We start from the raw sequence: 27076 nt of genomic DNA, 5'->3' as shown, positions 1-27076 counted from the left end.
ACTTGAATCCATGTGAAGACTTTTCTTCGTTTTAAAGAAACAGGAAAATGAAAAATATTAGAGGCATAACTCCATATCCGGAACAAATACTCTTCGCCGGATTCCTAATCAACGTTCCTGATTCAAGACTGCACCCCGGGTGCTCAATCTAGCATGTTTCAGAACCCTAGCGAAGTCCTTTCGCCGGCAATCCACCACCAGGAAATCGATGCCAGGGAGTGCTTCCATCACTTCTTCCGCCTCTCCCACGATTACTTCCGGTTCTGGCACGATTCCTTCTCTATGCCACGCTTTGAGGATTAGCTGCGAGTTCCATCCACCGGCCATGGCCGACACGAGCTCGGCGACACTGGATTCTTGGAAGACTTCGCACTGCAAATCAAATCGGAAACCATGGGTTAAAACCGAAGAAGGGGATTCAGATGAGGGAGGAAAGATAAAGAGGGAAGCAAGGAAGCGGAAAGACAGAGAGGTAGAGATGAGAGGGAGAGCGGGAAGAGAGAGGCAACAGGAATGTAAGATAGAGAAGATGGGGAGAGTGGGAAAAATGATGTGCAAAGAACAAGGATCATGCATGCAAAATGAGAGCATTACTTTTGCTTTAATATATATAAAATATGGTAAAGTAACATGGATTAACAAATCAGAAGATATTTAACTTTGCTTAAAATAATAAAAATTAAACTTATAAATTATAAATGAGGATTGATCTCATAAATGAGATAATGTGAAGACAAACCTATTTTGTAAAATTGTAAAAAAAAATAGACTATTAAATTCTTGATTATATACAATGCAAGAAAAGATTAAAGTTGAAAAAAATTATAATGGTAAAATCTTAGTAGGCAAGCTTGAAAATGTGGTCTCTTTATTTTTGAAAAAGAAAAAAGAACAATTTCATTCAAGATTGATGGCGATGTTCAATTTTATTTTCGTATCTTGGGTATAGATGAAAGTTCATATATAGTTAAAGTCTTATTGTTCTCATAGAACACCAAATCTATGAAGTAATTACTACTGATATGAACCTAACCCATTGTCATTTTCTTGGGCAAAGTGGCAAGTCTCAAATTTAAACCCATATTTCCATTATTGTTGAAGATTTTACTATGATACTAAGCAATGCATGGGGGGATGTGTGTGTGGGGGGGGGATCCTAGTCGAATTCAATTTATGAGTGGCAAGATAAAGAAGACTTGCCTTGGAAGTCAGCCCTATGGTCAATCTTTTATGAAACTAAAATTAAGCTTCTGATTTTAAGATATTCTATGAAATTTGCCATTAATATGGATGGGATAAGGAGAGAAATACATTGATTGCCTTAATTCCAAAACTAGCTTGTCAAAATTTCCTCGGATGTCATTTAGACATTGCTAAACAACCTGGCCATCAAAATCATTTAGGGATTGAAATACAAAACCATAGAGGGGGAAAGAACTTAGCAAGGAAAGAAGCATGACTTAACCAATGGTGAGACAAACGTTGCACAAAACACAAAGTAAAGAAATGGGAAAATGTCGAATGAGAGGGAGGAATGATAGCCTCCTTTGGCTAGCATGGAGTTAAAAATAAATGCCCCCTAAATCACTATTTATTAATTATAAATTTATATTATAGACCGTCATTTGTGAATTGACAATTAATAATCTAACAGCTTGGTAGTCTAAGAACTGAATGGCTGCAAATTAAATATATAGACTTAAAAGAATCTATGGACTACATATTTTACATAGCAAATTGTGCTTCGTATCTGTCCTTTGTACTCACTTAATTCACTATTCTATTTCTTTCAGCCCACTAAATAATTTGTATTCTGATACTTATTAGTTTCTTATCAAGGAAAGTTCCTACTGTGGTCCAAGCAAATCTTATAATTGTTAAAACCTATTACTTCAGTTAGAGTTCTATCAAGTTTCCTAAATGGATGAAGTATCTATTTCACTCTAGCCTAAAGAGTTTTGTGTGAGGTACCAATTCACTATTAGAGAAGCAGAATAATACAAAACCATATAGCATAGGGAACCTAATGTAGGACTGGATAGGGCAAAAATGGCTGTAAATTGAATATTTAGAGGTAAACAAATCTATGGACTGCGTATTTTATACTGTAAATTGTACTTCATATCTGTTCTTTGTATTCTTTTCAGTGTTCTACTTATTCCAGTCCACTAAATAATTTGTGGGCTGAAATTTGGGTCAAAGCTTCATTAATCTACTTCTTTCAGCCCACTAAATATCAGATGTGGTTTCAATTTGGGTCAAAGCTTCAAGAATCAAATAAATTGGTGCTAACACAAGTAGTTTTTTTTTTTTCTTTCGAGTCATTGACTTTTATTTTAGAGGGTTTGATAAGAAAGGAGGGAAGTCTCTTCATAGTTTTTTTTTTTTTTTTTTTTTTTTTTTGGGGGGGGGGGGGGGGATGGATTTGAGTAGGGTTTCTATAACCAGTTTTGAATTTCTCCTAAAAGAGCCACTTAATTTCCATTATCTGAATGGCTGCAAATTGAATATATAGTCTTAAAAGAATCTATGACTGCATATTTTACATTGTAAATTGTGCTTCATAATGTTCTTTGTTTTCCCTTAACTATTCTACTTCTTTCATCCCACTAAATCATTTGTATATTGATTCCTCTTTGTTTCTTATCAAGGAAAATTCCTACTATGGTCCTAGAAAATCTTATAATTGTTAAAACTAATTACTTCAGTTAAAATTTTATAAAATTTCTTAAATGGATGAAGTATTTGTTTTGAATGGTGCCTCCAATTTTGGCATTTCATGGATTCTTCAGAAACGCTTTCATTAACTTATAGAGATGACAAGAACAATAGTACTGAATGGAAAAAAAAAAACAAGTAGAGAAGATACTGGATTTATGTGCTCTAAAGACCATCTAGCATAGGGAACCTAATGTGGGATTGAATAGGGCAAACTGCTCTGAACTAGGATTTCAAAGTTAAAATTCTCTAGGTATCTTGTTGTTTTAGAAAATAAAATCAAGGTATTTGGTCTAAAATCTCAAAAATTTTAGATTTTCACAGGAGAAAAACTACAACTTCATTATCCAAGTGGCTCTATGAAATTTATTTACTATAAAAAATGAATTTTATTAGATAAGCAAAATTCATACTATCCACCATGAATAACTTCTTCAAATGGATGACAAGATAAACAAATGTAGTGAAGATGTATTACCCAATTATCTAGAGAGGACGCAAGAAAGCATTAATTAAAAAAAAAAAAAAGGAGAGGAAGCAAGAAAAGAATAGTTGTATTGCAACCCTTAAGAAATTAGATTGCATAGATCTAAGTTCTTTACCTAGGCCAAATGCTTTTGCCTAGATTCACTATAAGTTGATTCCTGAAACTACTGCTCCTAATCCAATAGTTTTAACACATATAGAGCCCATCTATCCTCCTAAAAATATGTCAGTAAAACTGAAGAAAATGTCTTGCATTAAACATGCATGGTTAGTCCTAATCCACAAGTTTTTGCATATAGAGAGCCCATCTGTGCTTCTAAAAACATGTCATTAGAAGTAAAGAAAAATGCCTTGCATTAAATGTGCATGGCTAAATTGAAACATGAACTTATTAGCAAATGCCTTAATGACTATGGGTTTTAGAAAAATTAACTTTAGGTTGCTTGATCTTTCATCACTCGTATTCACCGTTTTCACACTTCAAGAACCTTACTCTCTTTTGCTTATAAATTACATTATTACTGATTAAGAAAACTTCAGACAAATTAAAATAATATATAGTATTATCTTTAACATGATGAGAAATCAATAATAACAATAAAATACTTAAAACACAATTGATGCAATTAGAAAGTTGAATGAGACATTGATGGAGAATCAAATGAAGTAATAAATAGGAAATGCATTAGCGAAAAATCCTTACCCATCATTTAAAACACAATATCCTAGACCAAACTAAATTATTGGGAGGGCTGAGCTAAAAAATCCAAAATGCTAAGAAACCAATATCAGCTAAACCACTACAACTGATAATGCCAATGAACTCAAATGCCCAGTATCAACTAAAAAAACCAATTTCAACTAAAAAACATCACTATTAGCTAAAACTCCTTCCCTATCATTCAAAAAACAGTATGCTGTACTGAACTACATTGTTGGGAGGTCTAAGGTAAAAAGCCTGAAATATTGAAAAACCACTATCAGTTGAACCAGTAGAACTAATAATGATCCTAAACCTCTTTGAATTTGTTTTAATGCTGAAGAGCTAAAAAACCTATACCTTATTCTATAAAAATGTATTGTTAAATCAATAAAGTAAAATTAATTTAATCACACAAAAAAAATAACAACAAAAAACACAAAACATAAAATTAATTTACTTATAAAACCTACAAAATCTAAACCTCATATAACTAAATACATGGTGTTAAATTGGAAAAAAAATACATTCTTGATTCAATAAAAACCTATTGTTAAACCAAAACAGAAAAAACAATTTAATTTAATCACAAAAATAACAACAAAAAACACAAAACAGAAAACCTATTTACAAAGCCTGCAAACCTAAACTAGATTTCATTAAATGAATGTTGTCAAACTAGAACCCTAATTAAAATCAATGGAACAATGTAGAGACCACATTCGAGAAAAACATGAAAACAAATAGGTAAAACTACCACATTTCTGGTTAAAAGCTAACCAATTATGAGTGAAGAAAAATTAAAAACAAAGGATAGAAATGACCACCCGAATGGGGAAAAGCACAACGTTGCTGAGAAGGATTCCAGCATGCATTCCAATTCAATCTTCTTCGCATTAGCGTAAGCATTAAACACTTGGAGTTCCATATGTGACAACTGTCAATATTGAAACATCTTTTGCTACTTGCCTCTTCTTTGCCTTTTAGCACAAAAAGCATTTGCCAAATAAAAAGCAGAAACTTGCTATTTGGTAGGGGTAGTATAATGTTGGAGATTGGAAATGTGATAAAACGCAAGCCCGTCATTCGTATGGGTAATATTGTAAAAGCAAAAGCAAGGTCTTTGACCATTCTACTTGTCCCAATATCATTTTTATATATGGGCAATAAAAGTTGTAATAGTTATGAAAAGTATTGGAAGTCATAAGGCTTGGTGAGAAACCAACTTTAGTTTATCAAAGGTTTTGGGATGAAAAGGGGTTGGATATTTATCAATTTGTAATTGAGTTTTTGTGTGGATAAAAAATCCTTAAGAAGATAGATAAAACACATCTTTATTACTGTTATCCATGAAATCTTACCTCTTGATTCTATAAAAGATTATAGGCTTAAATAGTCATACTCACACTATGATTCCTCTCCCAAAAAGTCTAAATCCAATTAAGATTTTTTGTTTGAGTCCTAATTCAAGTCAACTTCTTAACAGTGGCACTCTCCTTTTGTTCAAAAGTGTAGATTCCTTATTAGTTATTTAGAGCCATAGAATCAGTCTCAACTTTCCAACATATGATGTCAATTGTAATATATTAAAGATATTTTTGTTGTGTGTATGTATGTGTATGTATATTTTGCAAATTTTACAATTTAGAATTAGGGTTTATTCTTTTAAAGGATTTTAGGGGTGAAGGAAAGCTTCTTTCCACTTATATTTTTTTTCTATTCCCACCCTTTAGGAATTCATAATATATTCACCAATATGCCACCGATATGGTAGTGTATTAGTAGATATGCCACCAATATGCTTTTGATGCTCACTAATATACTACTTATACAGTGGAAAAATGAAGAAACACCCCCATTTCTTACTGTGTGTTGCCCCTAGTTATACAGTGGAAAAAATGAAGAAACACCCCCATCACTAATATACTAATATGCTTAAGTGTGTTGCCCCTAGTTGGGTTGGTTTTGGACCTTATGTCGGAGTTGTGCCACCTCACTCTTGAACAAATTGATTTCAGTTTGGAATTGATCAATTTGGCTTAGGAGCCATTTTGTTTGCTTCTAGTACATTTGTTCTATAACCCTTATGAACTGAGAGAAGTCCATACTTGGGTTAGGTTGACCTTGGGCTATATCTATGGGTTTTGGTTGTGCAAGCTTTTATTTAAAAGAGAATGAAGAATTGTACCTGAGTGGGCCCACAATTGTTCCTACGCGCTTATTTAAGCAAAGACAAAAACAAGAATATATATGCAAACAAAAGGACAAATACAAGACAAGAATATAAATGCTAAAAAAGTATTAATGCATTGAAATGCCTAGTTGGGACTCCTAAGGGTAATTACTAGGGCTCTATATGCAAGGGCTTGGCTTTGTTTGTATAGGCTCGTAAAGGATGTAGGGGAACCTTAATTGGGTCAGGCTACCCATATACCTCAAAATAAGTCTTGGGTACATTGTTGAGGCCTCACCTTGTCTATCTAGAACAATTAACCTTATTTAAGCAGTAGTTGGATATATCAGAGATAAGAGAGAAGGGTTCTTCTCTTTCTAAGACAATTATCCCTAAGGCCCTGTTCATTTTTCGATAAGTTACTTACCCGGGTAAATGCAATTACCTGGGTAAGTTTTTCCTGGCAAACACTTACCCAGGTAAGTGTATTTACCCATGTTCTTTTGTTTCCCAAGTAAAAAAAAGGAAATGTTCATTTTAATCATAAAAATTCATTATTAAGAGGGACATTTTTGTCCCATTCAAGTGTTGGAAACTTTCCCCCCAAGTGGAAAAGTTATCTACCCACCTAGGAGATGGGGTAAGTGATACCCAAGAAAATAAACTTTCCCTGGTCCCCACATTAATCTAAAAAAAGAACATGAGAATCTTGGTCAATGGGAACAAAAATCCCATTGACCAACTTTCCCCCCTCCCAAAATCCAAAAAAAGAACGCCCCCTAAATCATACTATGGACTGCCTATAATTGATTCAAAGGGACCTAATGCAATGCAATATGAGTGATGTGTGTGCAACATGTGTGAATGTCCAAAATTAATTAAAAAATCATTGGGAATTGGTTTTTTAATTAGGTCCACTTACACAATCTCCAGTGGAGTCGCCATCTATGGTTACCCGATCCGAAGGGAAAACGGAGGATGGATGGAGTATCGATGAAGCCGCCACCTAAATTTTTGAGAAATTGGAATTTAGAAAAACCTAGGATTTTTTCAAGAAAAACATGTTATTTTTTCTTGGTGACTGATTAGGTCAAGGGAGAGAAGAAATTGTTTGGGTTTGGTGATCAATGTACGGTGTAGGAAGGTGTTAAGCACCCCACAAATGCCTGATTGAACCAGCCTCTACTTCACCAATATCTCAAAGAAAATTTTATAACTTTGGGCTTAAGTTATTGAAAATTTGCACAAAAACTAGATAAAATGAAGAACATGCAAGGATTCAGAATTGTTTATGCTAACACATAATGTAATTTAAGCACTCAACAAGATGGTGGAGAACATCATATGGTAAATAAGATAAATGACAATTTCTATCCATTAAGTTAAAGAAACTCACGATATCACATCAGACGCACATCTCACATTTCAGGTTAGTCCCGGACATTATCTCCCAACCATGATTGTTGTGATTCATACTTCCTACGCGTAGGGTTGTGCACCATTACAATCATGCTTCTGTGTTTATATGCGTAACAAATTCAAATACCAGCATGATTAATCTACCATCATATGTTTCTCTATGTGAATTGATTGACCTAAACCTGTCTAGTAAACTTTTTATTAGATTTACTGTGTTGGTTTTGATGATTTGTTTTATAAGAAAATATTTTGTTTTAAATATCTTGTCCGAGAAAGAGTTACTCTTTAATTACATTCATTTGCTGGAGTTGCTTAGGTTGATTTGTCCTTTTCTTTTTTTTACCCATTTCCCATTTTTCAAGTGTTTCCATAAAACATTTATTTAAAAAGGAGAAAAATCTTTTTTTTCCTCATCATAATCCAATAGGCTTGCATCATACAAGCAAGAAGCAGTAGAAGCTACAGGTTTTCTCTATTCATTTCTTCATTTTCTGACCTCATATCATTAGCATTATCTTAGTCATCAACTACTTGCATTTCCACTTAATAACATCACCAAGGTTGTCCATTCTCTTGGGATTTTCAATGTAGGAGATGAATATGCATTTTCTGTATAGGGTCAACCAGTGCATGTCATCATCCATTGGACCATCTCGTTCTTGTTACAAATAGCTCCTTGCTTTCTCTATAGTCCACACTTCCTAATATAAACTTCGGAAAAGTACATACAGGCCCATTGCAGATTTTTGAATCCCATTACAGAGCTATAAACATTCAAAATGTCAAATACCTCCATTCTATATGTCATTGCCCGCCCATAAAATGACATCAATTCCGAATTGGCATCTACCCTAATTGTATTTTGTCCTTGCTTCCCTCTCTATAGTCCCCTTCCTAATATAAACTTCGGAAAAGTACAGACAGGCCCATTGCAGATTTTTGAATCCCACTACAGAGCTATAAACATTCAAAATGTCAAATACCCCCATTTTATACGTCACTGCCCGTCCATATATTGACATCAATTCTGAACTAGCACCTACCCTAATTGTATTTTGTGCTTAAGAATTCTGACCCTAGGCTGAACCATCATTCTCCTTATAAACTTTTGAATAAGTCTATTCAATATTTCGTCACAACTTAAGGCTCCGTTTGGTTTGTGAGATGGGGATGAGAAAAAGAGAATATTCTAAAAATATTCTTTTTTCTCTCATTTGTTTTGAGGGAAATAGAGAGATGGGATGAGAAAAATGTTGGATGTCATATCCCAAAATTGTGGATTTGGGGTTGCACCAAAACCGTTCGACCTTGAGGAAAATTTTGAGAAATCACTGTTACCATCGACGACGAACAAAGGAGGGAGAGGACCAATGCCTTCCCCGTTACCATTGGCGATCTACTACCTCCCCTTCCCCGTTCAAACCCTAAAGCAGAGCAGTGGCGATGACTTCTCTTTCTTCTTCTTCTACTACCTCCCCTTTCGAACCCAGATCTTCTACCTTCCCCATTCAAACCCAGAAGTAGAGCAGTGGCGGCGGTTTCTCTTTCTTCTTCTTCTGCTACCTCCCCTTTCGAACCTAGATCTACTACCTCCCCCTCCACCCTCTCTCCTCTCTTCTTCTCTTTCTTCTTCTTCTTCTGTCTTTTGTTTTTCACCCAAAAAAAGCATTGTTCATCATCTTCTCAACAATGAACATAGGAAATACTAGCGGTGGTGACCAGGATCATTTACCCTCTAGTACCTCTCTGTTCATCGTCTTCGCTTTCTGCTGGTGAACTACTATCTCTAGTGGCACTGTTCGCTTTCCAATGGTGACCAGCGGCACCGTTCATCGTCTTCGCTTTCCACCGGCAAACTACTATTTGTCTTCCTCTTGGTGAAACAAAGCACCCCACAGCAGCTTCTTCTTTGTCACAGTGATTTTCCCATTATTTTCCCATATCTAAAATCAAACAATGAAAGTATAACTCTTTATACTTTCCCATCCCATCCCATCTTTTCCCATCTCACCCAAATCTTCCCACAAACCAAATGGAGCCTAAAGGGAAATATTGATGTTTCTGTCACCACACGAGATCACTTCAGATGCATTTGTCCCGATTGAGTGCGTTTGGATTTGAAGGGATTTTCTCTTCGAGTCCATTAAAATTGACACGTCAATTTCTTCTCATTTGCCCATCACCAGCAACTAGACTTGTTCATGGGCCGAGTGGCCCGACGGGTCGGCCCGGCCCGGCCCGACCCCCGGACGGGCTTGAACATGCTTTTTGGCCCGCAAGCTTAACCTCGGGCCAAAAAGCCTGGCCCGCATAAAATTTGAGCCAGGCTCGGGCTTTGCCAAAATAGCCCGGCCCGAGCCCAGCCCGACCCGACCTATAGTTAAACCTAAGTAAACCCGGCCCGACCTATAGTTAAAACTAAGTAAAAGCCCTATGTGATGTCTATTTGAATAATTTTTTTTATTTGAGAAGGTCATTGATTCACTTGTAGGCTCATTGTTCATTTAAATAGGGGAAAAAACATCTAAATTAAAATAAAAAATGTCCATTTGAATAGGGAAAATTTTGAATTTCTTTTATTAGGTATGGTTCAGGCTCGGGCTTTTTATCAGGGTCGGGCTCGGGCCCAAGTTATAGGCCCGTTGGTCGGGCCGGGCTCGGGCTCGGGCCTAACAGTTTTCTGTTAATAAAGAGTCAAAGCCAGGCCCGAGCCCGGCCCGGCCCGGCATGAACAGGTCTACCTACAACCGACCGAAACTTTACGATTGTTAACAACATTTTTAAATAAAAAATTAATTTTATAAGTTTTTTGGAAACAGAACCGATAGCTCCATGGCAACTGGTTCAACGGTACTCTTCTCCCCCTCACCAATTGCTCCAATCTCAGGCTCCTCTACCTCACCGGAAATGACTTCTCCGGCGATGTCCCAACCGATATTGGCTCTCTCAAGTGTCTCCTCCAGCTAGACCTTTCCGACAACAATCTCCGGGGTCCCATCCCTAGGCAGATCCTCAACTTAACTCGTCTCCTCACTATTGGAATACAGAATAATGTGCTTGCTGGCAGCTTCCAGATCTATCCACAGTGCTGCCGGAGCTCAGAGAGCTAAATTTAACTAATAACGAGTTCTATGGGAGGGTGTCATTCGGTTTGCTGAAGAAATTCGGATTGCGAAGCATCACAAGAAATGAAGGGTTGTGCGAGCCGAGCCCGTTGCCGGTTTGTTCGTTCTTGGATGCCCCTCCGTCAGTTGCGTTAGCGCAGACTGCAGTGTTGTCGAACCCCAACTCATTGCCTACTAGTACTGTTGCAGGTCCGGCAGGGAAGGAAGAGGAGTCCTGGAAGGGACTTAGTATCGGCTCCACCGTCACCATTGTGGTTGTGAATTCTGTGGTAGTTTTACAACTGGTCACATCGTTTGCTGTTGCTTACTACTGTGGAGGAAATTTAGGAGACAATGGTTCCAACTCCAATTCAAAAGGCAGGAGAAGAAGCAGCGGAAATTCAGGTGACAACAAGATGCTGCTAAATAATGTGCATGGTCGTGGAGGAGGAGACAACGATAGTACCGCCGCGATAAACTGGAGCAACCTTGTGTTCTTCGATAGGAGGAAGCAGTTTGAGCTGGAGGACCTACTCCGGGCATCGGCGGAGATGCTGGAAAAGGAAGTTTAGGAACTGATGTGGCATAATCCGGCTGCTCCCTGCTGGATGTGATCTGGCTGCCAGCAACGGTGAAAACTGGGTTCCTAAAAGAAATAAGTTAGAGATCCCGAGGTGGCTCACCCTACGAGGATACTCCGATGGCTAAGTTAGAGCATAGTGATAGTAGAGAGCTTGAAGATGATAATAGTGAGAGAGCTGGAGAGTGAACATTACACACACAACAATAATAATAGAACGTACCCTGCCCTGGGGGAGGGGCAGAGTCTTTATATACTGAGGTCCATGTGGGTTGGTAGAATAGTTACCGGATCCCAGCTGTGACGGGACTTGCTTGCGTGTTAGGTGGGTGAAACGCCGTCCAACAGTAATACTGTCACACGTCGTCAATGGTAATACTGTCACACACCGCCAAACGGTGATACTGTCCCTTCCTGTCAGAACTGGGGAGTTGGTGAACTAATGTGACCATTACGAGGTATGACCCTGTAGGATATAGAGTACCGTAGTGTGCTCCTCGAGGTTGCCATTTGGAGGTCTGAACGGTAGGCGAGTTGCCTGTAGGATACCGAGCTGTTCGATGGCAAGCTGACTGGTAGCGAGCTCCTCGAGCTTGCGCTCTGTAGGTCTGCCTTGACACGAATATTGAAGTGCCCTTGGACCGAGGTGACCCTTCGGTTCAGACACGATCTATAACGAACTTGGTTTCGTTTGTCGCGATCTGTTACCAAGACTATCTTAGCTCGAAGTGACCTTAGTTCGGGGTACCAACTTACCCGAGCTCGCTTTGTAGCGAGTTGATTTATGCTGAGTTGTCACTCGTGTTGAGTCATGTCCACGTGTCGATCTGATTACATTGAGTTGTCGCTTACGCTGAGTCACATCCACGTGTCTCCCTGTCACGAGGTCGGGCCAAAACTCCTTCATCAATTGCCCCCACTCCTGGAGCTAGGGGTCTTGACCTTGTTCGGGGAGTTCACGGTACGCCCAGTGGATTTGGCTCGAAGTCTAGGTGCTCTGTCAGATGGACCACGTGCGGTTTACGTGTGGATGTCAAGCAACCTATAGGCTCCGCGGATGCCAAAAAACGCGCTAAACTATTTTCGGGCTCGAGGATCGTGTAGTCGGTTTTCTTAGGAGCCGTCGGATTGCTTTGATCTTGTCCGTTGCTTCTTCGATACAGTGGCTATAAATAGGGGGCCCGAGACTCATTTCCTTCGTCACAAGCTTACTAGTTTTTGATTTGAGGTCGCGCTCAGCTTCTATAGCTCGGGTTTTCTAGTTCGCCACTTACTTCCTGTCTGGTCATCTTTCTTTGGTGAGTCTCCCTTCACTTTTCTTTTCAATTCTGTTTAGTTCCATGTCTTCTTCTAGTTTTGATAGTATTCTTGCTGAGGCCGAGGTGGGCACCTTGGCCCAGGTTGGTAGCCGAGATGGGGCTACTTTGGGTTTAGAGGTAGTCCGTGGCCTTCCCGAGGTACAGGCACCCCGAGAGGCTCGAGAGTCCTCCGGTAGCCAGGCATCCACTTCTCACCAAGGTCAGGTGCCGGACCATTTTGGCCCTTCGAAGATGACCTTGGACCGGCTCTAGGCCTTAGTATACTAGTACACCTTCCGCGAGAATTCTCCTACAGTCTCCCCTCAGGTAACTTCCCCTGGGAACACGATCATAACGAGATCGTGATTTTTGGAGAGCAGTTCGTAGCTGGCCTTTGCCTTCCTTTGCATCCCTTAATCGTAAAGGTCCTGAAGTCTTTTGACATTACCATAGATCAATTACACCCGAACTCCATCCGTAACATAGTAGGGACCATTTCGCTTTCTTATGAGTATTGTCTTCCTCTTGACCTCGATATTTTTTCTACCATTTTTTCAATATAGAAAAACTCTTCCTGTGCCCTTCCCGAGCATAGGAGAACCTATTACCTGTCTCCTCGCCCAGGCTATAAGCTGTTACACGAACTTCCCAATAGGATCCCGACCTGGAAACGGGATTACTTCGTGGTCCATAGCCCCGAGGGGTAGCCTTTCCCAACCCATTGGAGGTCGGCGATTCAGGTTCTTGGTGTTAGACTGGGCCTGAAGACAAGAGAGACACTCAAGTCTTGGGCGGAGCTCGACTTTCTCTACTCGGACTACCTTGCTGAAGACAAGCTCGTGCAGGCCGACTTAAGTCCTAGTAGGTCGCATTAGGTTTTTGCTTTTTTAAGGTTCTGATTAGTTCGTGGCTAACCTTTTTGTTTTTGCAGCTACCATGTCGGTCAACGCAGAAAGCCTATTGAGGAGCTCCCAAAAGGGAAAGAAGAGGACTGCAAAAAGATCACGCCAGGAGGCCGATCTCTCTCCTGAAGTTGTAATCATAGAGCCAGTCTCCGCTGTGCCTCACCAAGAAGAGGCCCGATCTGCTGCCCCCGAGGTGGTCATGGACGAAATTTATCACGAGGGAGCTCACCCCCAGGATACATAAAGTTCGTCCGCGCTCGTGGGGGCGGATACTGCACCAGAGGGTTATCTCCTGATCGTGAAAGAGAGTATCATGGACCACGTGCAGGCCATGCGCAAGAGTCAAGGTGCCATCTTCCCTGACGAGATAGCGAAGTGGGCAGAGATGTCCCCGGGTCGGCTTTTGGGACTAGTCGGCAGCCACAATATGGTGGTAAGCATTCCGTTTTTCTCCTCCACCTCTCCCTTTTTTTTTACCCCAGTTTTCTTTTGGTAGGCTAACTTTGCTGGTTACACGCTGGCCTGCCAATTGGCGATCTGCATAAAGAAAGCTCGCGAAGCTAGGGCGGATGTGCAAAAACTCCACCGTGAGCTGGACCTGACTCGAGATGAGGTGTATAAAGCAAAGAAGGGAGCTGAGGCCCAGAAGAAGTTGATCTTGACCCAGGAAGGGAAGATCTCCTTGCTGGCTGAGGAGAAGGCGCGGCTTGAGCGAGAGATCGCGAACCTCGAGGCCTCCATTGTGGAAGAAAGAAACAAGGCCATCGAGAGCTTCAAAGAGTCTCCAGAGTTCGAGGCCCTACAGGTTGAATACGACTCAGACTCCTATTGATCTGGATTCAAGTTGTGCCGGTACTTGGTTCGACAGAAGTTCCCCGACCTCGACCTCGGCAGCATTTCGATGACAGGCTTAGACCCTGAGGTGGCCAATGCGGCAGATGAGGAGCCCGACTCTTTAGGGGAGGAGAGTGATGAAGAGATCGAAGTGGTGTACCCTTCTACGTGATGACTTCTTGTTCTTTATCTTTATCTTCTTGGAATTGTGGATGTACTCTCCCGGGCCGTTGAGCTCGGGTTTTTGTAAAATTCTTGTACTTGAACCTTTTTTACTAATGAAATATATAGTTTTCTGAGTAATTCTGAGTGCAAAATAATTCTAAGTGTGAGTGAGTTCCGAGCTGGGCAATTTAAAATATAGGTTACCCGAGTTACCGAGTTGGCAATGAGTAGGGATTACCAAAAGAATAAATTGCGTTTGCTCCGGGCTGCGTAGGTTACCCCAAACTATTGAGTTACTGAGCTTGGCAATGAGTAAGGGTAACCGAGGTGAAATAGACATCGTAGGGTTTATACACAAGCTGTCTTTACCTTAGGTGTTAGAAGTAGTTTACTTATGCTAGCGAGGTATCCAGGTCTTATGCAGCGCCTAGGTCCTTGTCAATTCGGCATTTTCGGCCCTTAGGCTTTGGGAGGGACCCGTAGTCTGCTTTTGAAGTTCGCCCACGCCGAAGTGGCAACTGGGTCTTGTGGCCCTTTGGCTTTGGAAGGGACCCGTAGTCCGCTCTTGAAGTTCGCCCACGCCAAAGTGGCAACTAAGTCTTCTTGTGGCCCTTAGGCTTTGGGAGGGACCCGTAGTCCGCTCCTGAATTTCGCCCATGATAAAGTGGCAATTGGGTCTTCTTGTGGGTCATAGGCTTTGGGAGGGACTTGTAGTCCGCTCCTGAATTTCGCCCACGCCAAAGTGGCAACTAGGTCTTCTTATGGCCCTTAGGCTTTGGGAGGGACCCATAGTTCGCTCCTAAGTTTCGTTGCTCCTTAGAGACCTATAAGGAACTTAATGTCAGAGGACCCAGGGTGGCCAACCCGGTGAGGTCACTCCGATGGCTAAGTTAGTACTCTCATAGTAGACTGTGAGCTAGAAATCACAATCTGAGAGTTAGAGCTTTCTTACTTGTTTCTGGGGCTGGTGCCTTTCCAGTTCGTAATTAGAGGTAGTATTGCCTTAGATTGTTGATGTTCCACGCCCGAGGTACTCGCTCTCCTTCTAGGGTTTCGAGCTCGTACGTACCTTCCTCGAATATCCACTTCACTCGGTAGGGACCCTCCCAGTTTGGTTCGAGCTTACCTACACTGGACTTAGATACCATAATTTTCCAAAGGACCAGGTCCCCTACATGGAAGTGTCGCTTCCTGACTCGGGCATTATAATATCGGGCTACTCTTTGCTGGTAGGTTACGGTTCGGATGTACACGAGATCTCGTACCTCTTCTACTAGGTCGAGGTTGGTGCAGAGCTCGTCACCATTTCCTTCATTGTCGTAGGCTTCTAGGCATAATGTAGGTACATCGATTTCGATTGGGGTTACCGCTTCCGTGCCATAGGTGAGGTTGAAGGGGGTTTCTCCCGTGGCGGTCTTGATGGTAGTTTGATAAGCCCATAGTACGCTGGGCAACTCTTCTACCCATAGCCCCTTAGCTTGGGATAAGCAGGCTTTCAGTCCGCGGAGTATGGCTCTGTTCGTGACTTCTGTCTGCCCGTTCGCCTGGAGTCTTCAGCTAAGATCTCAAACCGGTTTCCCGCGAGAATGCCTTAGGTCACGAAGGTCGAGGCGAACTGATTATGGTGGGCCGAGTATCTCTCGACCTGCTTACTTGAGAAATGGGAGGGACTTGTCTTTCTCTCCTACCGCGAGACGAGACCTGGGAGGTCTCTCCCCGGCTAGGACGGCTACTTTGGTGGCAAGGCTTGCTCGGGGTGATTGGACATTGAGGTGGGTTAGGTTGTTGGTTTTGTCGCAGCGGCGGGAACTGCCGCTAGTACATGTGGTGCAGAACTTGTTGTTGGTACTGTTGGAACTGCTGGACCTACTGCATTTGGGCTTGAATAGCCCATACGCAGTATACTAGGTCGCTTAGTTGGTTTTGTCCTACTCCAGGGGGGACTACGGATGGTTCAATGGAGGCTGCACCCACTACAGGGGGAAATGGGGCATTCATAGGCTCAATTGGTTGAGGCACAGTAGGCGCTGGGATCCCCCCCGCGGGGAGCAGTATGGCGAACTGGCCTATGCAGACAGTTGGGAACTGAGGTTGCCCCCCGGAGATGTTTGCTTCTCTGTGCTGTCCGGCGTTGCTGAAAGAAGCCATAGGTTTGATTTTTGAGTTTGGGGTTTTTGAAATGGAGATAAAAAGGCTTTTAGTAACAAGATCCCACAGACGACGCCAATTGATATGGCATAATCCGGCTACTCCCTACTGGATGTGATCTCGCTTCCAGCAACAGTGAAAACTGGGTTCCTGAAAGAAATGAGTCAAAGATCATGGGGCGGCTCACCCGACGAGGATACTCCGATGGCTAAGTTAGAGCATAGTGATAGTAGAGAGCTTGAAGATAATAATAGTGAGAGAACTAGAGAGTGAACATTACACACACAACAATAATAATAGAACGTACCCCGCCCTTGGGGGGGGGGGGGAGTCTTTATATACTGGGGTCCATGTGGGTTGGTAGAATAGTTACTGGGTCCCAACTGTGACGGGACTTGTTTGCGTGTTAGGTGGGCGAAACGCCATCCAACGGTAATATTGTCACACGTCGTCAACGGCAATACTGTCACACGCCGTCAAATTGTGATACTGTCCCTTTCTGTTAGAACTGGGGAGTTGGTGAACTAATGTGACCGTTATGAGGTACGACCCTATAGGATATAGAGTACCGTAGTGTGCTCCTCGAGGTTGCCATTCGGTGGTCTGAACAGTAGGCGAGTCGCCTGTAGGATATCGAGTTGTTCGATGGCAAGCTGATTGGTAGCGAGCTCCTCGAGCTTGCGCTTCATAGGTTTGCCTTGACACAAATGCCGAAGTGCGCTTGGACCGAGGTGACCCATCAGTCCGGACACGATCTGTAACGAACTTGGTTTCATTTGTCGCGATCTGTTACTAAGACTATCTTAGATCGAAGTGACCTTAGTTCGGGGTACCAACTTGCCCGAGCTCGCTTTGTAGCGAGCTGATTTATGCTGATCTGTCACTCGTGTTGAGCCATGTCCACGTGCCAATCTAATTACATCAAGTTATCGCTTACGCTGAGTCACGTCCACGTGTATCCCTGTCACGATGTCGGGCCAAAATCTCCTTCATCAGGAACAGTCTACAAGGTTGTGTTGGAAGATGGGTGCACGGTTGCGGTGAAGAGGCTCAAGGACGCCAACCCTTGTGCGAGGAAGGAATTCGAGCAGTATATGGATTTGATTAGGAAGCTCAGACATCCTAACCTGGTTCGTGTCGGAGCTTGTTACTAATTTACTACGCCAAGGAGGAGAAGCTCCTCGTCTACAATTACCTCTTCAATGGAAGCTTGCATTCTCTTCTCCATGGTAATCTCTCACTGTTACCGTCTTTATTCAATAAAGCTGAGCATGGATTAACTTTTGGGTTGATTTGAATCAGAGAATCGGGGACCAGGGAGGATACCTCTGGACTGGATGACGAGGATTAGCTTGGTGTTAGGAGCTCCTCGTGGGCTTGCTCGGATTTAAGAGGAATACAGTAAGTTGAAGATACCGCACGGGAATGTGGAGTCATCGAATGGGTTGAAGATACCGTTAAGCCGGTTGCCATATAGCTATCGGTTCTGTTTACAAAAAAATTATAAAATTAATTTTTTATTTAAAAATATTATTAGTGATCATAAAGTTTCAATAGGTGATGGGCAGATGAGAGAATATTAGAAAATCGCTTCAAGTTCAAACGCACTGAATCCGGACTGATCTCAGCGTGCATTGGGAGCATCTCCCGTATTTGTCATAGAGAGATGCTCCCAATGCACAGTCGGGATGTGGTGTGGGGCGCCGATATGAACTCCGCAACCGCATGTATTTGCTTCGCTAGTTTATCGTACACACAACACGTGACAAGTTATTTGGGCTCACATCCGAACGTGTCGATCGAGAGAACAAGGGCAAGCGTAGGTTGGAACTTGGAAGCTTCTTCATCTCGCGTTACTCCGCTGTGGCGGGTTACTTAGTCATTTTGAACTTCAAAGCTTACATCGCATTTCGCAGAGAGTAAACACAGAGGGAGAGAGAGAGAAGAGAGGGAGGAGGAAAATGACTGATCAAACGGTGAAGTTCAGTGTTTTGTGCAGTTTATTCAATTGGATGCAGCGAAGCAAGTCTTCGGCGAAGAAGCGGTCTAAATTTCGTAAATTTCTCGATAACTTCTGCAAGCCTGGAGATTACTTCAGTGCAATTCGGCTGATTCTTCCCTCTCTTGATCGAGAAAGGGGTTCCTATGGGTTGAAGGAGTCTGTGCTCGCAACTTGCCTTATTGACGCCCTTGGAATGTCAAAGGAGTCTGAAGATGCTCTTCGCCTCATCAATTGGCGGAAGGGTGGAGCCAAGACGGGCGCCAATGCTGGGAATTTTGCTCTTGTTGCTGCAGAGGTGCGTTCTCCACCTGTGTACTTGAATTTGGTTTATAGATAGGGGATTGCATTTATTCGTTATAAGCACCTTTTGTGTTTTTTCCCTTTTCTTGGTTTATTGTCTGATTCGGGCTGGTTTTCTTTATCACGTTCGTGGGTTGATTTTATATTTTTATTTTAAGGTTGCTTAGAGTTTAATTTGTTCTGTCATTTTACTTAGAACTTACAACAGTGTTTCTTCTCCTTTGCTTCAGGAATGTAGCTTCTCCAACTTGTTTACTCGCTTTCAGAAACCACGTTCTTTCTAACTGTTCTTAATTCTATATTTTTGTCTGGCGTCTTCTATTTTTCATTCATTAATAATTTTTCTAAAAGCAATAAGAATAATCTTCTGCTCTAGCAAAAACTGATATTTTCATGACTAAGCAAAAATGTAATGAAGAAGATTTAACTTCTAGGCCTTCTGTCCAACACAATGTAATATTCCTGATGATGGTAACAGTGTGATGATTATGCCATGATGGCGGTGGCTTCTGATAGTAGTTTCGGTTATGGGCCGAGTCAGCTCAAGTGTTGTTTGGGGTGGAATGCTGCTGGTTATGGCCCACTGGTAGTTCTGCCCTGGAGGTGTTCATGGTGCTGGAACCCAGTTGGTGAGTTGATTAGTGTTGTGATTGTGAACCTATATGATGAAATGCATCATTTAGAATAGTCAGGTTTTCACCTTTTGGTGGGGTTTTACTATGTAAATAAGGTCTTGGGTTTGGAAAAAGGGAGGGGACCAAAGTATCTAACATACCTAATAAAAAGTTAATTGGACAAGGAAAGAGTTAATGAGGCTGGCAGTAGGTTGAGATTGGGGGATCTGCTAATAGAGAAGAATACAATTAAGAATGAGGTGTAAATAAAGGAGTTTTGATGTGAAGCAATATCTGAATAGTGATGCAACTAATATGAGATGCACATTTTTTCAACTGCATATTGCATTTCTCCTTATGTTTCTTATTAGTCTCTCTCCCCATAAATCATAATATTGTGCTTTCTTGTCCACTATTTTTTTCCCATTTGTTCCCAAGAATGAAATTAAGGCCCACTCAAAATCTAAGTGTGTGGTTATGTAGACTGAATGGATGCCTTGTTGAAGAATCAAACTTGGGAGATGTTGATTTTTCTAGTTGTCAAGGGGCTTGTTTGGTGTAGATAGGTATTCACAGTAAAGTACAGGGAAAATAGTACCATAGAAAGGTATAATGCGAGATTGGTAGTAGTGTTTTAAAACCCACTCATAGGCTGAAGTGTATTTGCTTCCGGGTTGCAGGTCAGTGGTTCAACCATTAGGTCTGATTTATATTTTTATTCAATTTTTATTTTTTATAAATAAAATGATAAAAATTGAAATTTGTATCTAAAAAAGGTTCTTTTGGAAAAAAGAACTAATAAAAATGTTTTATGTTAAGAAGAATGAAGATTCATAACACTAGCTGAAAGGATGGGTCTTTCTTTCTTTCTTTTTTTTGAACAAGTAAGGTTAATGACCATTAAAAGGATACAAGGTGATACAAGAAACAAGGGGAGAGGACTGAGAGGTGAACTCTCTTAACCCCCCACCCGAAAAAAAAAACTTCAGGATTACAACAATGCCCAAAACAAGCCATCTCTTCCCACCCCTTGCTTAGCCAGTGTACCAGCAAAGGAATTAGCGCTTCTTTTCACCCACTACAGTTTTATATCCATAGTTTGGGACAACCATTTAAGTTTCCTTTTTTCATTAGCATAATTCCAATACTCTCTTTCCTCCTTTTGTAGCCAATTTATCACCAATTTTGAATCACCTTCAATAATTAGCTTTCTAATAGTTGGGAGTGGGTGGGGGTGAATTCTGTGGGTCTATCGGGTGGTTTAGTGGTCCTCTGGGATCCAAAGGTCATCAGGAAGGTTGGATAGAAGAAAGGTGTGTTTTCAATTTTGATTTGCTTTCAAATTTTGGAAGGGGATTGTAGGTGGGGACTTACAAATGAAGATTCTGGGAGGAATTGGAGGGGGCAAGGCAGGAAGGGGGGGGGTCCTTGGTGCTTGGGGGTGATTTTAACATAGTAATGAGGTTGGGGGAAGGGATGGGAGAGATAGCTCGGGGATGAGAAGAAGAAGCAAGAAAGCAAGAGTGATTCGGAATTGCATCACGTTTGCAATATGCTGGAACATTTGGAAAGAAACAAACTGAAGAATTTTTGAAGACAAAAACCGGACATTGGACAGGATAGTGGCAGCTGATAGTAAATCTGTTGCAGATTGGGTTTTGATATTACCAGAAATCAGACAAGTCACCAAGGAGGATCTTGGCTCTTGGGAAATGTAGGGGTTTCAAATTTGTAATTTGGAAAATTTAATCTGATATATAACTGATAGTTTTGTTGGTTTTTTTGTATGTAGGTGATTCCTTATCACCTGTTAGGTTGTATGTCATTTTTCTTTTACATTGAATTTTTTTACCATAAAAAATAGCTTTCTAATGTTTAGCTCCTTTGCCCTTTGTATGCCTTTCCTTGCCTCAAAGATCTCTGTTCTAAGTGAATCGCCTGTTCTGATAGAACCTGAAAATAAAGCAAAAACTTTCCCTTCCTCATCCCTGAAAACTCCTCCTATGCCTGAAGGACCTAAGTTTCCTTCATTGCTTCCATCAAAATTCACTAAGCTGAATTTTGATGGACTGATCATAGTTTTGAGGGGTGCTGAGTTTGCCACTTTCTTCCATTTTGTAAGCGAAGAAGTTTCCTCTTTATCTTCTTCCAACTCATTATCCAAATCCAATCTACCGGCCATGAAATCATTCATAGAGTCATCTTCTTCATTGTCCGACAGAGTGTAATCACACCAGCCTTTATCTTCCACCTCATTCTCCTCCACCCTTTCCCTATAGTATCTTGGGTTTGGGTGACCATCTGCCGACTTTTTGGAGCCCTTATCTTTTATATTTTGTCTAGGAATCCATTGTAGAGATTTCTTTGAACTACTCTTGGAACCAGCCATCGTTTGCTCTGTTACTAGGGACGAAGATACACCCAAATACTGTTTCCCAACTCATCAATAGTGTCTTTGACTTGCATGACTACTTAAAGTGTCGTGTGAGCAGGTCTTCTCAGACTGTTGCTTCGATTGGTTCAAATTGGAGTTTGGGTTAACCCAGCCCCTGGCTGGGTCAGAAAGAACTTTATATTGTTGTTTCTATAATCTTTGTGGTCCCACCCTGGGTCACTTTTTCTTCAACTTCAACTTTTTAAAATTCTTTCCTTTTTCCTTTAATAGTTCTAGTTGAGCCCTGGCATTCGACTGTTCATCTTCCCAAATTGGCGAGCCCTTTCCCCTTCCTCCTTCCTTTCTCCTACCTCCACATAAGCACCTTAGTGCCACATCATTACCGTCTTCCTACTTGGTGCAGCCCTTCCACGGCACAGCCACAGCTTCAACTTCCATTATCAACCAAACTTTCCTCCATAGTCAATCCAGTAGAGATCCAAGGATTGAGGGATTTCTTCCGGTTTTACCCTATCGATCCTCACTCTAGCAGCATGCAGATCGTGCAGGTTGAAGGCTTCCAAGATTCCACCCAGATATTTGACAATCCTCTCCAGCATCGATTTGTTCCAGAAGTTGAATGGGAGCTCAACCAGTTATAGAATGGAATTTCCTACTGCAACTTCTTTCTCATTGCAAGACATGTGCCATGTGTCTATCCAGATCAGCCCATCCTCTGTTTCAATTGATAACCGATCCACCACTTCTTCAACTCCTATGTCAAGGATGGCTCCTGTCTCACTGAAAGGTGCGACCATTGCTGTAGACTTGAGACTTGACATGAAGCCGCTCTAAAATCGTATCCAAGATTGACTTCCAATCTGTAATCTTTCATCCCACTGTTAATACGTATCTCTGTTCCCAAACCACTTTCTCCACATCCATTATCACCTTCTGTAGCCTGCTTGAGTTCGAGATGAGCAATCCTCGGCTTCTGTTCATTAGCTGCACTATTACCTAGTTCTCCCCCAACTGTTGCGTTGTTGATCATCGTTTCTTTATCTCTTTCTTTTTCTTTTCTTTTCTCTTCTCTTTTCTTTCTTTTCTCTTTCTTTTTCTTTCCCTTCCCTTTCTTTTTCTTTCCCTTACCTTTCTTTTCCTTTCCTTTCCCTTCCTTTCTTTTTTTTTTTTTTTTTTTTTTTTTTGAAAAAAAGGTAAGGTAAAGGCGTATGAGGCGTATGCCTCAGACGCATCAATGCCTTTGGCATACACCTCGGGGCGTTTTGGGGGTGCCTCGTTTAGAGGCACGCCTCCAGGCATACACCTCCCACACCTTTTAAAACACTACAATCAAACTATAAAATAATTCTTTAATTATTATTGACCATTTTCATCACTACCCGAATATGGCAAGGACATACCTGGACAAGGTATGGGATATGCAATTTAAACTAAAAATTGAAGTAATAAACATGATTCAACACCCTTGTACAGGTATCTAGGTACCATAGAACATTTTTCTTTTCTATTAATAAATGTGATGGGAAGTGAGACTTTTAAAATTTTTTCACATCCTTTTATTTACCATTTCTTGTATGCATGGGCAATCTACTGCACAATAGGGAGAATCTGTCATTCTGGTTAAAATTTCCTTTTTTTTTCCATGTTAACAGGTATTACAGCAAAGGCAGGGGATGGCTTCTGGTGGATTAACAATCAAGGAGTTGAATGACTTGCTTGACCATTTGGCTTCAAGTGGGAACAGGTAAAATCTGCATGTAATTAATGGCAAAGAACTTTCAAGTAGTATATCAATTTAGGGACTTTTTTAATCAGCGTATTTAGGGATTTTTTTAATATAGAAATCAAACATATTTGGATTGTTTTATGATTCTATTGGATTTTGCAAATGTGGTGAAGTTTTTTTTTTGGTTCCCAATACATCTATTTGTGCCTGGCATATTTGGAGTGTTTTTCTTTGTGTTTTTTGTAGTGGTTAACCATTGGTGGATGCTAGATTGTGTGTGTGTGTGTGTGTTTTATGGAGTTGTGTGATGGAGGGCCAGAATCTAAGAAAAAGAGTATTCTATTGTGGGATCCATGTTATTCATTGGCTTACTATAGTAGATTGAAGTAGCACAAACAGATGGATCCAAAGTAGGTGTGAAAGTGGAATGGAAGCCACCTGCACTGAACAAAATAAAACTAAACTTTGATGGGAGTTTCTTTGGTAACCCAGGAAGGGAAGGCATAGGGGGTGTGATTAGAAATCATCTGGATGTGGTGGTGGCACTCTTCTCAGGACCAATAGGTATTGGTGACTCAATACAGGTTGAATCTCTAGCCCTACTTCAAGGTCTAAAGATGGCTGAGCAAATAGGAACAACAGATTTAGAAATAGGAGATTCACTACTGGTCATTGCTTGGGCTAAAAACATCACATCAGTACCTTGGAAGCTCAAATTTATCTTCAGAGAATTTGACATACTTGCAAGAAGGCTCAACTCTCAGTTTGGTTGGGTCAAACGGAATGCAAATGGGATGGCGGATACCCTAGCAAAACAGGGGGCAAATAGATCTACCTTGTACTGGGCAGAACTGTAACTGATTGTATGTGGTTGCAGATTGGGTTAATGCATTTCTGCAACCTTTAACTATTGTAACTGATTATAACTTTTTCTCTGTTATTAATTAAAAAACAAAATATTTTCTGATAAAAAAAAAGTTTGTGGCTGTATTATCTGCACTCAACCCTAGTAAGAAGAGCCCCAAAACCCTACTTGCCTACAGCAATAATTCAATTATCCTATCCAAGACCACCCTTTATTAAATTAATAGAGAATTACAAAGTGTACAGAAAGAAAGGGAGATAAAACAGCTTATCTCCAATCCAAAAGTATTACAACTGAGCCCAAATCATTTGAATTCTTCCAGCCCTTTGTTTTGCCAAGGAATCCACCCTGCTGTTAGCTGTCCTTTGCACTGACTGAATTTTAACATCCATGCCTCTGGTTATCCATTTAAACCTTTTTAACTCATTTTTCGTATACCCACAACTTATCCCCCTTGTTTAGCAGCCAATTATCATCACTTGTGAGTCCCCTTCAATAATCAGTTTATTCACATACAGCTCCTTTGCCTTTCTTTCACCTTCCCTAACTGCCATATCTTCTGCCTTCAAAGAGTCACCGATGCCTATCGGACCTGAAAACATTGCTAACACATGCCCTATCTCATTTCTGAAAAGACCTCCACACCTGAAAGGCCTATGTTCTCTCTGCTGCTTCCGTGAAAGTTAAGTTTAATGTACCCATCTTTTGCTGGTGTCCAAAAACAGCTGGCCCTAAACTTCAGAGTCAAAGTTAGAGTCACTTCCTCATCAAGTCATCCACTGAGAAAGTGAGAATAGCTCCAGTGATTTTAGCCAGTGGACCACCCGAAAGTGTCATGAACTTGCTCTTCCCCGTTCTTGAAACTCTGTGACCCCTCATCCTTTTCATCAACTTTGTCTTAATTTTATTTCTTAAATACTTCTAATGTATATTAGTTTATTTTCTTTCCCCTTTTATTTGAAGCTTCTTCAAGTCTAATATTGTTGTTTTCCTTTCCTGTATTTGTTAACAGGGAAGAAAAGACTTCTGTTCTTTCTGAGCTTATCAAGAAAACAAATGCACAGGAAATGAAGTGGATTGTCATGATAATTCTTAAAGGTGTTTTTCCTATTATCCATGATTTGCCTTAATTTTTCCTATTAGTGCGAATTTGGACTTTGAACAACCATTTATTGATACTGTAGATCTGAAGCTGGGTATTAGTGAGAAAAGCATTTTCCATGAATTTCATCCAGATGCCGAAGACTTGTTTAATGTAACATGTGACTTAAAATTAGTTTGTGAGAAGCTGAGAGATCGAAGCCAACGGCACAAACGACAGGTATTAAGGTCTCCCTCCCCACTCCTTTCTCACCTATATTTCTTATTTCAGGATAAGGATAGCATTTTTTGTTTTTATTTTTGGTGTTAGTAGGATTGAATTTTTTGTTGTGGTCATTCTGATTTCTACAATTTTTTTTTTACATGATATGAGATCTGCTCACTTTGGTAACCTAAGGCATATGTTGATGATGATGATATCATTGTATCTTAGGTCAAAGTGCTAATCTTGCACTTCTCTAAGGTTTGATATATGAAATGAGGAAAAAATAAGATGAATTCATATGGAATTATTGAAACTTCAAGCTTTACAATTATTCACATAGATGAATATTCTTAAGGATGATCTTTTTGCCCTATGATTATTTATGTGCTGGAGGAATTTAGATCTATTTTCTACAAGGGGGTACTTAGGGGTGTAAACGGCATTCGAGTATCCGATTTCGAATTCGATATCTGATGTAGACAAATCGAATTCGAATTATTCGATTAATTTAATGGTCGAATTCGAATTAAATTTTAATACTGATTAATTTATCGAATCTAATATAAAATATATACTAAAATATAAAATATAATATATACTAAAATATAAAATATAATATTCAATAAATATTCGAATTCGATTAAATATAAATATAATATATACTAAAATATAAAATATATATAAATATATTGTAATATAAGATTACGTGTCTTATATTCTTTATCGAGACAATTAAAGATACATAGTCTTTTTCAGAAAACTGACAAAAAACAATTAATGATACAACAGTCAATTGATTTTATATTATTTTTTTTCATCAAGACATAACCCCTTTATCTTCATCGAGCCTCTCCCCACTTACTTTGGCAAGACTTACCTTCTCCACATTTCCTAACCCACAACTCTTTCACTTTGATAGACTTTTCTTCTCCCCATCTCCTAACCTGCAACTCTCAGTGTTTCTAACCTATCGACCTATTCTTAACTCCGTCTCATCTCCCTCTCCCCTGGTTGTGTTATCATTCTTCATTTTCACTGCTTTTAAACTTGCAATCAGAGGTAGGAGAAAAAAAGGAAAGAGCACCGGGTTTCGTCGAAGACAAATGAGCTTCATGGTGTTTTAATTTCTTCCATTCAAATCTTAGCTTTCTCTGTTACTTCTTTATGTCTCTTTTTTATTTTTAGATTTTTCACGTGTTTTTTGCTATTATTTTCTTCTTATTCTAGTCTTTTGAGGCTTTTTCTTTTTTGCTCACAGGTCACAGCAAAGGGGTTTCTTCTTGTGTAATCTGATTTCTAGATTTAGGATTTTTAATATTTATAGAATCAGTTGAATTC

General features: G+C 40.4%; 1 protein-coding gene and 1 pseudogene across 1 annotated transcript in view; both read left to right on the top strand.

Moving 5' to 3' along the window:
- Positions 1–325: 325 nt before the first annotated feature.
- Positions 326–18127, top strand: LOC104609095 (leucine-rich repeat receptor-like protein kinase PXC1; annotated as a pseudogene).
- A 214-nt stretch (positions 18128–18341) lies between these two features.
- The window catches only part of ATLIG4 (DNA ligase IV), an 80477-nt gene continuing 71742 nt past the window's right edge, over positions 18342–27076 (top strand). Inside the window, exons 1-4 of the mRNA XM_010275281.3 lie at positions 18342–18827; positions 23494–23585; positions 25445–25530; positions 25617–25753. Coding sequence (XP_010273583.1) covers positions 18492–18827; positions 23494–23585; positions 25445–25530; positions 25617–25753 — 651 coding nt within the window. The 5' untranslated portion in view covers positions 18342–18491. The remainder of the gene's footprint in view (positions 18828–23493; positions 23586–25444; positions 25531–25616; positions 25754–27076) is intronic.

Source organism: Nelumbo nucifera, chromosome 8 (assembly GCF_055504915.1).
Source record: "Nelumbo nucifera cultivar China Antique chromosome 8, China Antique-T2T, whole genome shotgun sequence".
Lineage (NCBI taxonomy): Eukaryota > Viridiplantae > Streptophyta > Magnoliopsida > Proteales > Nelumbonaceae > Nelumbo > Nelumbo nucifera.
This window is presented reverse-complemented; position numbering and strand designations above follow the sequence as displayed.